This window comes from Argopecten irradians, chromosome 5 (assembly GCF_041381155.1).
Source record: "Argopecten irradians isolate NY chromosome 5, Ai_NY, whole genome shotgun sequence".
Classification (NCBI taxonomy): Eukaryota; Metazoa; Mollusca; class Bivalvia; order Pectinida; family Pectinidae; genus Argopecten; species Argopecten irradians.
Genome location: NC_091138.1, coordinates 43271741 through 43285211, shown reverse-complemented (window position 1 = coordinate 43285211; position 13471 = coordinate 43271741). Strand labels below are relative to the sequence as shown.

Genomic DNA, 13471 nt, shown 5'->3' with positions numbered 1-13471 from the left:
TACACACACATCTATCTCCACCCCCTATCCCCTGCCCTACACACCCACCCACACCCCTCCACATTCCCCAACCCTCTCATGGTACACACACATCTATCTCCACCCCTATCCCTGCCCTACACACCCACCCACACCCCTCCACATTCCCCACCCTCTCATGGTACACACACATCTATCTCCACCCCTATCCCTGCCCTACACACCCACCCACACCCCTCCACATTCCCCACCCTCTCATGGTACACACACATCTATCTCCACCCCTATCCCTGCCCTACACACCCACCCACACCCCTCCACATTCCCCACCCTCTCATGGTACACACACATCCATCTCCGCCCCTATTCCTGCTCCACACCCACAACCGCCCCCATCTTCCCCACCTTCATTTTCTAGTGCGAGCATAAATATTTTATTCCTAGAGATGACTAATTTGAAACAGCTGATGTAATACAGCCCTTCAATTAAAACCTAGTGTAAAATCCTGTCACCTTGCTCGGTTTTGATTTAATCTCACGAGAAGCAATCATCAGCTTTTCAAAGTTTGTGATCCAATCATTCAGCATTTTCTGTCGATACTTCTTCTCATTTCCCTTGTCATTCCCAAGTTTCTCAGTGAGCCTGTAACAACAAAAAACAGTAGTTTTATGGCATACAATAATGATTTCCATGTTCAATGGAAGTGCAAATAATCACAGATGGTAGGCTAGTTCCTGTGACTCAGAAATAAAAGATTGGAAAGTTTGTCCAATACATATGTCCTTAATACTAATAAGGTGATTTACTCAACTTTTCTGAAAATTATACTGCATTTGTTAAAAATTATCATCTGGCCACAAATCGTCTTCGATTTTTTTCATCCATGGCTCTAATTGAAGATCATGCAATACAAGCAATAAAACTCAGCATGTCCTATTTTTTTCACTACACCAAGCAGAATATTGCATTTTGGTTGGGATCAACAAAACACTTGGAATTAAATAGAGCCTTTGAGTTACATAAATTAGAGAGAACAAGGTTTTTTTTGGGTTTTTTTTATCATTATTTCCACTGCTAGTGAAAGTTTACACAGAAACTAATATAAATACATTATACATGTAATATGTTAGATTGTTATACACTCAGTAAGAAACAAACCTGATTTTATTCTGTTGTAACTCTGACAGTTCAGTCCTCAAAGTCTTTATAGTTTTTCTCATCTGGAAAATAAGAATTTATCTGTAAAACCAATATACAGTTGTGTGAACACTCAACATTACCAAAAGCTGGTTACACAATGACCGCATACATTAATGTGTAAAAATTAAAAGCAAACAGAAGCAACCAATATGGAGGGGGTTTATTCAAGACAATTTCAAAACTCTTGAAGATGGTCCATCACCGAAAGAACATAATATTTATCATTTGAACAATAATTGGTGTTTAATCATTTATATATGTGTAGGTGTGATTAACACAAAAAATAATATAATTAAAATAATTCAATTTGCTTTTGGTGCATTCACTATCAGTACTTCATTCCATAAAGATCATAGTGACACCAAATTTTTTTGGGACAGAATTCATTATTTTTGATATTTTCATCTTGAAGTAAAATTAAAAGCTGTAACTTTTTAATAGTTTAAAGTAAGTAACTTTTGTAACTGAAGAAAAATATTAAATCATCTGCTCTTGTTATTGATAGAGAAAAAATACCATTTGTCAGCGGTATAAGAGGGAGATTTCTTTTTGCAAATGAGACCTTTTAATGCCGATAGAACATGGTGTATGATGTCCTGTAAGGGTTAGTGCTTCATTCAGTATTCTCGGGTAAATTATTTTTCATCTTTTAATATAATTTATATGGATAATGAGAAAGACCCAAACAAGTTTCAATGTAGAATCATTAAGTGATTCCATCGATAATTTTGAGTTGAAATAGAACCACACTGACTGAAACCTACCTGTGTAACAGCACTTTTCTCTTGGCGAACATTTTCAACATCTTCGATCTAAACAAATAAAACAATTACATTTCTATATCATGACAATTACATTGGTATATGATGATAGTTATAAGGAGGGATAACTCCTCCTCTGATATTAATGATTTTGGAGCTTATAAAATACATCAAACTTTTTATTGAAAATATACCAGTACAAAAGAATAGATACATATTATTTCAGAAACACAAGTGACCAAGAATTTTTTTTTTATGACTCATGCCCTATTTGGACTTTTAGCCAAACATATCTGTTGCTTAAAACCACTGCGCCACATCCACATCCTCGATATAGACGTTTCAATGGCAAAGTGATGGTTAGCTTGATATATATCCGGACACAATATAAGATATACATAGACAAATGTACATAAATCATATTTATTGAGATACTTAATTCATCAAACAATTTTTCCCACAAAGATAAATTTTCAGTTTAAAAAAACATTTCAACAGTGATCCATTGAAAGTGCTTTTCACTTCTAACATAAAAATCAACAGATCAAATTATATATATATAAGAATAGCAACAATATATTGCCAAAACTTACTTGATTGGGGATCGATTGGCGCACAAAGTTCAATAACTGGCACTCCTTTCTTTCAAATGGTGAAAGGGTGTCTTTACCTCTGGATAACGAAGTAAAATATTCATTAAACAAGATATATCTTTCCTTGACTACCGACAGGGATATCTGCAATTTTACTGGTGTGAGATGTTTCTATCTGAACCTAGCGTATGGACAAGCTACACGAGATCTTTGGACGTGCTCTCATAGCGCAAGAGAAAAAGAATCTTCACCCTCTTTCGCGTGAGACAAGAGATCTCAACCCTCTGGATAAGATTATCAATTTATCAAGCACACGACAAAGCCTCATGTTTGACAACTTAAGAATCAATTCACCTGTGTTGAAATTCCCCTGTCTCACCACAAAAGGAGTGAAATATTTCATTAATCTCTTTACAGAAAACCTGTTTCACCTAAAGAGTAATTATATTATCAAGCAAAGGGACCTGGCACAAAATTTTTTAACATTATACATATATAATAATAATGTATATGTATCTGTATACAGTTGGTTAAGAAAATTTGTGCCAGGTCCCTGTATTATCAAGCAAATCTGACTCAAAAGGGACATTTCCATCTATACCAAAAAAATGGCCCACGTCACAAACCTAATATGACATGATGATTTGTGATATGTGATGAATATCTTTAATATCAAATAAAATTGAAAAATATTTGCTGGTTTCTAATACTGTACATGTGCTTTTTTCAACACAAAGTCTTATTTTCGTGGAAAAGTGGAAAACTGAAGATTGTAATTTATAAGTACGGATATATATTAACACAATTCTGTAGTTAGATACCAGATACAAAATTTAGCTCTGTACATGAATTATAAGCGCTTCAAAAGACCTGTGAAAACCGCTAAAATAAAACTACCACTAAAATTAGTATGTCTACAGTGCATACCTTGACATCTTCTTTTGGAGTTTCTTTTCCACGTCATTGAAGATAACATCGAGATCTATTATAGATTTCTTTGTCCGATTATTGCCATCTGTCTGGTATAAACCAATCTTGTGTACTACAAAAATAAAACATTCACTTGTATTTCTGCTGTTATTCATCAAGACAAATAAAACTCAATACCATGCAACAGCTTAATGTGATATTCAAAGAATTTTTCCTGTCAACAAGTATACAGGTAGTTGGTTTTATTTGCTGGGGATTGAATTTTGCTGTATTCACAACGAAGTTGATTTCCACAAACTTAAAACACCTATGAATAAAATAGAAAGAATGACTCGAGATAACCTGTACAGTTAATAACTATCAGAAATTGACACCGCCTCACTTTTGGCCTTGAGATGAGCGTTTGCCCCTGTGAGGAAGGCTCTGGGTTCTGTCCCCTGGCCGAGACACACCATAGTCTTAAAAGTGGTAGTTTCTGCTCCTGCTTAGCGCTCAGCATACAGGGAATTCGAATGGTACCACTGGTTTGCCCGTTGTCAGTATAATGTGACCGGTAGGGTGTGTTGCTTGGTGTCTTCGGCGGCATGCTTCAGTGATATAGCACTATAAAAAGGGCAACAGTTCCACTATACAAGAAGACACAACATGAATATACCACAGTCTCCCAAAACATGCACCTTGCGCAACAAACACGCAACACACCGCATACATGGGAGGCCGTCCTTACATGACCATAGCTGTTAATAGGACGTTAATTAATCAAACAAACAAACTATCAGAAATTGGCAAATGTGTGAACTTTTCTCCCCATGAGTAGGTATCATAGAGGAAACAGTGAAATTTCCTCACAAAACTAAACAAATACATTTTGTACACAGTAAACTTTCGCAGCAACTTAATTTTAAAGTTCCATATCTAACAATATTATTTCAAGATTAATACTGCTCCTGTACGGGAATAATTTTTTGCACCTATAGATTTTCCCCCCACAAAATACGCAATGAGCCATATTATTAGTTATATAGTCAGTTACTGACCCCCCTATAAAGGCATAGGGGGTCAGTAAGATTTATAGGGGGCGAGGGCGTAACTCGAGCCTCCTATACTTCTTACTGTCCCTCTATGCCTTTATAGGGGGTCAGTAACTGACTATATAACGAATTTATCGCATCGAGGACCATTTATTTGATTCATTAATTCTTTGTTTCTTATCGGTTTGGTCAAGAATCTGAAATCAAACTTAAATCATACTGGCGCGAATGATAACAAACAATCGCCACTTTTAAAATAATTGGCCTAGGTTACATATTTATCTGTGTATTTCTTTCAAGAATTTTCAAATATACTGTATAAGGAACCTGCAGAAGAATAATGAATAATTCATAAATCAACAATAATTTCGACATTCCTACAGTAGGCCTAACCTCAATACGACACCAGACCGTCTTTATATTGAAAGCATCACAAACAAGAGTGACACAAACATCCATCTAACATTTTAAGCACAATCTCCTTGATCATCTGTGCATTTTCGCTGAGATAATCACTGAAAGGTTATGCCGATAAATTGATTGTAGAGTGAAGATTGATTTGTAGGTACAAACACCTTCATTTGTTTATAATCACAGTCTAGAAAACGCTTGAATTGTTACGTTTGACTTTCGCCGCGTCATCAACTTTCAAACTGGCGTAGGGGAAGCAACTCGTATTTAAAAAAATGTATTTCATGTAATTTGAAGTATTAAAACGATTTAAGTTATTTTAACACAAAAATTAATCATTAATATATAGTTTTACAGTAATGAAGTGGTATATTTAGTTGAAGATAATGTGTTTAAATTTTGAAGCGAGGGCGAGAACCGCCATATTGCACCATAATAAAATTTACTGACCCCCTTTAAAGTGATAGGGGGTCACCACGTGACGGCTCTCCGCCAATCATTTGGGGTCATTTCTATCTGAGGTGCGATAATATTTTAAATATAAATATAATATCCAACCATTTCTATATTTCAAAAGACAAGTCATGTTAAATTTAAAAGGACCTGTCGATGTCCGTTTACATCAGTAATTTATTTTGTTAACAACAAATCCTCCTAGTCCTTTATAAGAAATGTCCTCATCTAATATGCATATAAACTTTGAACCACCTTGTTGTCATGGTAATCTAATTTCACATTTATCATGCCTAACTATTTTTCCTAGCAATTTGAAATTGAAATTGGCAGTCAATTAATGGTTTCTACAAAACATATCAGCTATACTTTGCATGGCACTTTTTCGCAGCGATTTATTTTCACAATTTGTACTTGCCCACGAAATCTGGAAAATTCAATCACGCACAGTCATTAGTTGGTTTTGTGTAACAGACGAAGTACTAATCCAGTGAAAATTTGACAGAACTGTACAATATTAAACTGATCTCATAATGGAGAATGAAGTTTGCTATGAATTCGAAGAAGTGAAAGATTGAATAACAAGCTCATGAGGACATTACCATATCTTTGTCTTTCTTTCTTTTCCTGATTTTTAGTTCCAGATGAAAAAGTGATTTTTTTCTGTTTTTGTGGTGACCGAGCTGCCGACGGTTGACTACCATTGTTGATTTCATCATCCTTCTCCTTCTCTTCATCATCATTCTCCTTATCATCGTCAGATTTTGATGCAAGTTTTCTTTTCAGGTTTTTCATAGACTTTTTGTTTTTAACAACTGGTGTTTCATTTATAGTTGTTTGGATCATTATCTGAAATCAATTTCCCAATTCATCAAGCCATAACTTCATCAATACTTGGCCAATTTTGTTCATCAAGCACTCAATGGAAAGATAATTTATTTCTCTTTAAGGTAAGTTATACCTCAATGATGTATAGAGCCCATTCATTAAAATAATCAAGGTTTTAAAAAAATAGGTCTGTTTTTCTTGACCGCCGAGTTCATACCCTTGCTACTATAATATATATATATGTATACTGTTGGTTAAAAGTTTTCATGCCAGGTCCCTGTGCCTCAATAGTAGGGTTAATAATTAGAAATGAATTTTTCAGGATTATCAAAGTAATCAACATACATAGAAATATCTCTACACAACAACACATACTATATTTAACCATACTAATATATAAGTGTAATATAATTTTTTTATATTATTAAATTATTTAACTTTTTACATATCTGGGGTCAAATCAGGGTGTTTGCCAGCTATTTTGGGAAAGGATCTTAAACAAAAATTGGGAAAATATCATCAGTGTTTTTCAAAATTTATAAAAACATAAAAAGCATAACTTAAATCATTTTTTTTTTCAATTTTGAAAAGTTCTGAACAAAAATACCATTGTCGAAGCTTTTCACATCATAAGGGGGTTTCAATTTAATTTTACTGCAATTGGAAAATGTTGACTGAATTTACAAAAATACAGTGCTATTTTTTAATTGGGAATGGGTCCTTTTACCCGACCCTACAAAGGCCTGGCAAAAACCTTGCAAATTTACTACCTATAGCTACTTACTGACGGTGTTGGTTGTTCCTGTGTAATGTCATCTCGTCGTGTATTATTCCTTGTGACTTCCTCATCCATATCTTCATCATCATTATCATCATCATTATCATCTTCGTTATCATCGTCGTCACCTCCCATACTTTCCTCATCATCACCAGTACCACCTTGAGGGGGCCCAGACCTGCTCTCAGAATGTGAAACATTTTCCCCCGGAGATTCATCTTCCAAATCATGTCTTTCAGACATATCCACATCGGAGACATCTTTCCCAGCAGATGGCCCCTTTCGGAAATATTTCATTATTCCAGAATTTCTGTTCTGTTCATTGTGATTCTGGCTTTCTCTGTCATTAGATATTGATTTATTGGATTTTTTCTCTGACAAATTAGAAACAGATTTTCTTGTCACTTTTTCATTCACTCTTTCCTTATTATGAACATTTTTATTGCCTTCATCAATTTCAACTGTCTGATGTTTGGGGTTTTCTTTTTGAGCTCCAATACTTCGATTTTTCATACTTCTTCTACTAGGAGATGGCACCTCTTCATGAGCCCGTATACTTTGATTTCTCACACTTCTTCTACTAGGAGATGGCACCTCTTCATGAGCCCCAATACTTTGATTTCTCACACTTCTTCTACTAGGAGATGGCACCTCTTCATGAGCCCCAATACTTTGATTTCTCACACTTCCTCTACTAGGAGATGGCACCTCTTCATGAGCCCCAATACTTTGATTTCTCACACTTCTTCTACTAGGAGATGGCACCTCTTCATGAGCCCTAATACTTTGATTTCTCATAATTCTTCTACTAGGAGATGGTAATTCTTCATGCACTACACTTTTCCTGCTCAAAGTTGAGTGCCTTAGATCATCATTGGTCTTCTTGCTCGGGTAAGAGTATCTTTGATCTTGGTTACCAACATTTCTAGATGTCTGCCCTGGCGATGACAACATCTGTTTCTCCTTATCCTTCCTGCTAAGGGATGAGCGCCTTTGATCAAGTAGATTTTTCCTATTGCTATTAGGAGATACATGTCTAGAAGTTTTCTTGTCTCTGCTACTTTGATTCGACTCTTCTCCATTATCACTACTTGTAGCTTGTACTTCCATGCTCTCACCAGAATTACTTCCACTAGATCTTAACCTCTGCCTGGAATCAAGATTTCCACTAGCCAAATTTCTAGAACTAGCATTTGTTCTTCCCCTTTCTTCCCTATCCCTAGCCTCATAATCATCATCTTTACTTCTAGACTTTATTCCAAGTTTTCTTGGTGAAACATTTTTCTTAGTTGATCTGACATTTGATGAATTCTCTTCAGACTGTTCTCCCCCTTCCAGACCCTCCTCAGTGTCCTTGTTATCGCTGTCGTCCTCCTCTTCCTCCTCCTCCATGTTGTGTTCCTCCTCCTCGTGTTGTTCCTCTGTCTGTCCTTCAGACAAATCTTCCTGCCTCCTCACATCATGCTCCCTGTACTCATATTGTTCCTCACTAGGTGCCCTATTGTCAGACTGACTAGTCATATGTCTCGATTCAGACCTAAATTGCGGTAAAACATCCATGTCTTGAACATGTTGCACTAAAGCTTCTACCACAAAACTATCCGTTTCCGCCTCTTCGTCATCCTTAACAGCCATAGTACTGTCAGCCATACTAGCATCTCCATCCCCTCGTAACTCCTTGTCCTCATCTTCATCTGCTCCATCATCTTCATCTGCTCCATCATCTTCATTCTCAAAAGGTTCCGCAGGAATGGCTGATAAGATAAAATTGTTCTGTTAAATTATTGCCATGCTTGAATAATGCATATTTTCTTACAGATTCTCCACCACTGACAAACAGTACTTTTACACCATTACCACCATTAAAAAGTTTGAGCTTCTAATTTTACTTCATAATAAAAATATTCAAAATAATTAATTGCATCTCTAAAAAAATGTTGATAGATTATTTATCAGTGTTAGAGAATCTTACGACTAAGAGAAATTTACTTCTTAGAGAAACACTCCTCTTAGAGAAGCTTACATCCTAGAGAAGCTTACGTCTTAAGAGTTCTTAGAAGCTTAGCTCTTAAAGAAGCTTACCTCTTAGAGAAGCTTACATCCTAGAGAAGCTTACGTCTTAAGAGTTCTTAGAAGCTTAGCTCTTAAAGAAGCTTACCTCTTAGAGAAGCTTACATCCTAGAGAAGCTTACATCTTAAGAGTTCTCAGAAGCTTACCTCTTAGAGAACCTTACATCCTAAAGAAGCTTACGTCTTAAGAGTTCTCAGAAGCTTACCTCTTAGAGAAGCTTACGTCTTACGTCTTATAGAAGCTTATGTCTTAGAGGACCTTACCTCTTAGAGGACCTTACCTCTTAGAGTAACTTACCTCTAAGAGTAACTTACTTACCTCTTAGAGTAACTTACCTCTTGCAGCAGGAGAATGGAGTATAACTGGGATGGGACTGCTACTGATCAGATCGGAGAGTTCTGATATGAAATGTCCACCACCCACAGGACTCGGTTTGGATTGGGATATTATATACTGGGCTCGCGGTGTGACCTATATGAAAATTAAATAATTTATCAATTACAATAAATAATTTAAATTATCAAATGTCATCTAAAGAGAAATCATTAAATGTAATGAATAAAAACAAAACATCAAGAGAAGACAGTATAAAATATTTTTAATTCACACTATACTTATTAATTGATATTTTATAGAAAAGATAATGTATGATTTCATTATATTTTCAGCTATGTGAAATGTTATAAAGTGTTACCTGGGTTACATGTGAATCCTGGTTTTCTGTATTTTTGGAATCAGATGTACCTGCATTCCAATCTTTCATAAAATTGAAATCACGGTTTGTTACCTGTCGTTTTCTGCAACACAACAAAATGAATTTTACGTATACATGTCAGACAGTGCATATTGCATGCTACAATGCAAATTAAGATGAAGACCAATTAAGTTATTTATGTACAGGCATGCAATTATAAATTATAACTAGATTCAGATGAATTTTTATGAAAATTCTATAAAGGAAAGTAGAGAAAGCATTAATTTTATTGTAAATACACATGGAGGCACATATAATAATATTATAGCTGTTAATGACAAATATTAAGGAAATCAATCAAAATAATATTAAGTAAAATAATACTAACTTTCCCAAAAATTTTGTAGTGCTTAAGTTTTTCAGTTGTTGACAATTTGAAGTAACTATATAATAGATTAAATTTTCCTTATACAAATATATCTACAGGTTCTTTAGGTTCGGACTGGAGGTCAGGTAAATATCATTCATAAATAGTATAAAAAATAAGTACATATTTGTAGTATACTCCCATTAACAATCGATCAGTTTGGATCAGATGATTAATTTCATCTGATTATTGGATAAAATAATTGATTGAATTTCCTTTTCATGATGACTTAACGGATTTGATTATCAGTTAAAAGAAAATTGGTGGGATTTTCCTGTCATTTTTCTTATTTTACTCTCAGTCTACGACTTTAAGCACTAGTACGATGCCCACGACAAGTAATTTCAGTCAGCTAGTGCCAATTGTAATGTTCTAGTTCGATTGGACTAGTGGCTCCCAATCCAATTAAAATTGGTAATTGGTAAATACACTATATTATATTTACCAGAGCGGTGGTCAATTGCATTTTTCAATACATTTTGAGTGCATAGTGTATCCGATTACTTCAGTCCGGATGCATCATTTTGTGAGAATTGGCATTCACAAACTCATTCAGACTGTAATTTGACAGGTCGAAAATTGTAAACTGCATACTTATGACTGCATGAAGTTCTGAAGCAAAATGGCTGTATCTTCAATTTGGACTAGTGATTAAATAGTCGGACTAGTAAAATTTTACTAGTCCAAATGATCAGCAGTTAAGAAAATTAACATCACAGACTGGACTCTTAAAGGGACAATTCACTCTGGCTAATTCCTTTACATAACAAGAAGCAAAATAAGGCATAAATGTATTGTTCTACATTTCTTATGAAACATATAATATAAAATATTGACAAATTCCACGTCATTGTGTAATATTTTAATTAATATCGTTGAAATATCAAATCGTTGATCAATACGATTAAGCAGGTACAATATGGACGCTGTACCCATACCCGAGCCAAAGTCACGCACGTTTAACAAATAAACTACATAACCATTGCGAAGGTGAAAAAAATGATCTTTAGGCAAGACAATTCACCTAATAAGGTAAGCACACCACTGTCAGAGCGATTTGAGCAGTTCTAGACAAAAGTTGCATTACTCTACGAGCAAGGGACAGGGTGCGGCATACAAGAAGTTCGACCACAATGTGTAATGGCGGACAGCGAGCGAGTTTGAACATCTACACACATGTCACATCCATGGGCTTTTCAGGCATATCACAGTAAAACCAACTGATCTAATTTCCATTAGAACTGTTTTTTTTCGATATATGTACACATTTTAATGTTCTCTTAGACTGAATTGTCCCTTTAAGGAATTATAGATACACATGTATAGGCTAGGCAATAAATAAATATAGAATGTAGAAAAATTAACACGTTTTTTTCTAACCATATTTTGACATGATATAATTAGGGAACATTTAAAGTACAATCAAACCTGTCAAAGCTTATAGGCTAAAAACCACCGAAAAATCGAGAAGTGGTAACATTAGAGATTCTAACAAAATGCATGGTCCTCATGAGCAGGTGGTCTTTATACAGAGGTGGTTGATTAAGTTAGTTAATACGCCGATTCCGGGATACAAGGAACTCTTCTGGGTAGGAGATAGATTTGTTCATGTGACCGCGAAAAATTTAGGGTACTTTTTTCCGTCATGGCATGACACTTTACCCAGACATTGGTTTTCTCTGTCTATAAGTCACTTATTGACAGAGAATACTTATGTCTGGGTAAAGGTCATAGTCGGTAATACTTGTTCGATAACGGAACTTAGTTGAACTGTTATGTTTTGTGTTTCTTATTTGTTATTGAATTTTCAGAAAATGCATCCAGGTGAGTTATGAAATAATTGTGATTGAGACGTCAGAAACCGTTGATTTTCAACTGCTAGACGACAGCTCCATATTTGATGCCGTAATTTACATGTCATTTCCTTATGAAGCATCTAAATTCAATTTTCGTGCATATTGAGATTATATTTAATACAATATGTTCTGATAATTAATGTTAAATGTTCTGTCATGATATGTAATTTTCCACCCATGTACAATCATTACATATGCCGCCATTTTGTTTCAAATGTGCCCTAAATTAAGTCACGTGGTGATGAAAGTCACATGACTAAACTGACTGAATGTTGTATCCCGGAATCGGCATATTAACCAGAGCCGCTCCAGCTGATGTAGTTCTGAATTAACGACTGACGGAAGATTTCTGACAGAACAGAGATGATCATTGTTGGTCAGAACAGCAGTTTGTTGAGCAGAACTGGGATGGAGTGGACCTGGGCAAGGTACCAATGTCCAGTCATGGCACTGACATAAGTATTTGTCACTGTTGTTTTTTCACTATATACTCTATGTATTTTTACCTTTTTTCTTTTAATTTTCCTGATCTCATGTTCATCTATTGATGGAATTGAACCAAATTTGGCTTACTTATCGAAAATTGTCTATATTCTCAGCTCATAATATTTGTATAATTATGCGTTACCAACTTTTTGAGAAAACAGCGTTTTATTAGAAAGCAAAACTTTTTCGTTGCCATCTTGGTAAGAACAAAGATGGAAATGGCGTCATAAAGATTAAGCAGTGGACCAAAATGATGATACTTTGAAAATGAACAGATGAAGCATCGGAAAATTTTGAAAATATTATGAGCTGAAAGTGTAGACAATTCTGTAAAGGTATGCCAAATTTGGTGAAAATCTATTAATAAGTGAGATCAGGTAAATTCAAAGAGAAAATGTGAAAAAACATAGAATATAGGCCTATAGTGAAAAAACAAGTGACGAATACTATGTCCCACGACTGTAATTATTGTTCTACGCCGCTGCATAACATTATATTCGACACACTTACGAGAATCTACGAGAAAACATCGATGAAAATGGCTGCGACATGGTTAGTATCAATCAATGTCCTGCTAAAAAGATTTCCGAGGTTTGTTTACATCTTCTTCGTTCAATCTGGCGCCAAAAGAATGAAGAGCTCTACAAGGGGACGTAACCCAGTTTGAACTTTTTTGTCAACTTGCAATATTTCATATGTTAAAAATTAAGGAGATATACATGGTTCAAGATATCTCCAGTTAAGAAAGGAAGGCTAGATTTTTTTTCTTTTATCTCAAATGTTGTTGTCAGTATATGAAAATTCAGATATTAGTTCGGGCTATAGAACTGATCATTCAATGATTGAATTAAAACTAAGATTTACAAAATTTGAAAGAGGCAAAGGCTTCTGGAATTTCAGTACAACCCTTCGTAGAGATTGGAAATACAAAGAAAAAGTTTGTGAAATAATTAAAGCAGTTATATGTCAATA

At 35.0% G+C, this 13471-nt stretch overlaps 1 protein-coding gene across 2 annotated transcripts in view; it reads right to left on the bottom strand.

Annotated features, from left to right (window-relative positions):
- Positions 1-13121, bottom strand: part of LOC138323953 (uncharacterized protein DDB_G0283697-like) — a 31941-nt gene extending 18820 nt beyond the window's left edge. For both annotated transcript variants that reach the window (XM_069268910.1, XM_069268909.1), the window contains exons 1-10: positions 13010-13121; positions 9731-9833; positions 9372-9507; positions 6972-8719; positions 5962-6208; positions 3462-3576; positions 2535-2613; positions 1945-1992; positions 1139-1200; positions 493-622 (exon numbers count right to left, since the gene is read on the bottom strand). In XM_069268910.1, the coding sequence (XP_069125011.1) occupies positions 493-622; positions 1139-1200; positions 1945-1992; positions 2535-2613; positions 3462-3576; positions 5962-6208; positions 6972-8719; positions 9372-9507; positions 9731-9833; positions 13010-13050 (2709 nt within the window). In that variant the 5' untranslated portion in view covers positions 13051-13121. The remainder of the gene's footprint in view (positions 1-492; positions 623-1138; positions 1201-1944; positions 1993-2534; positions 2614-3461; positions 3577-5961; positions 6209-6971; positions 8720-9371; positions 9508-9730; positions 9834-13009) is intronic.
- Between the last annotated feature and the right edge of the window lie 350 nt (positions 13122-13471).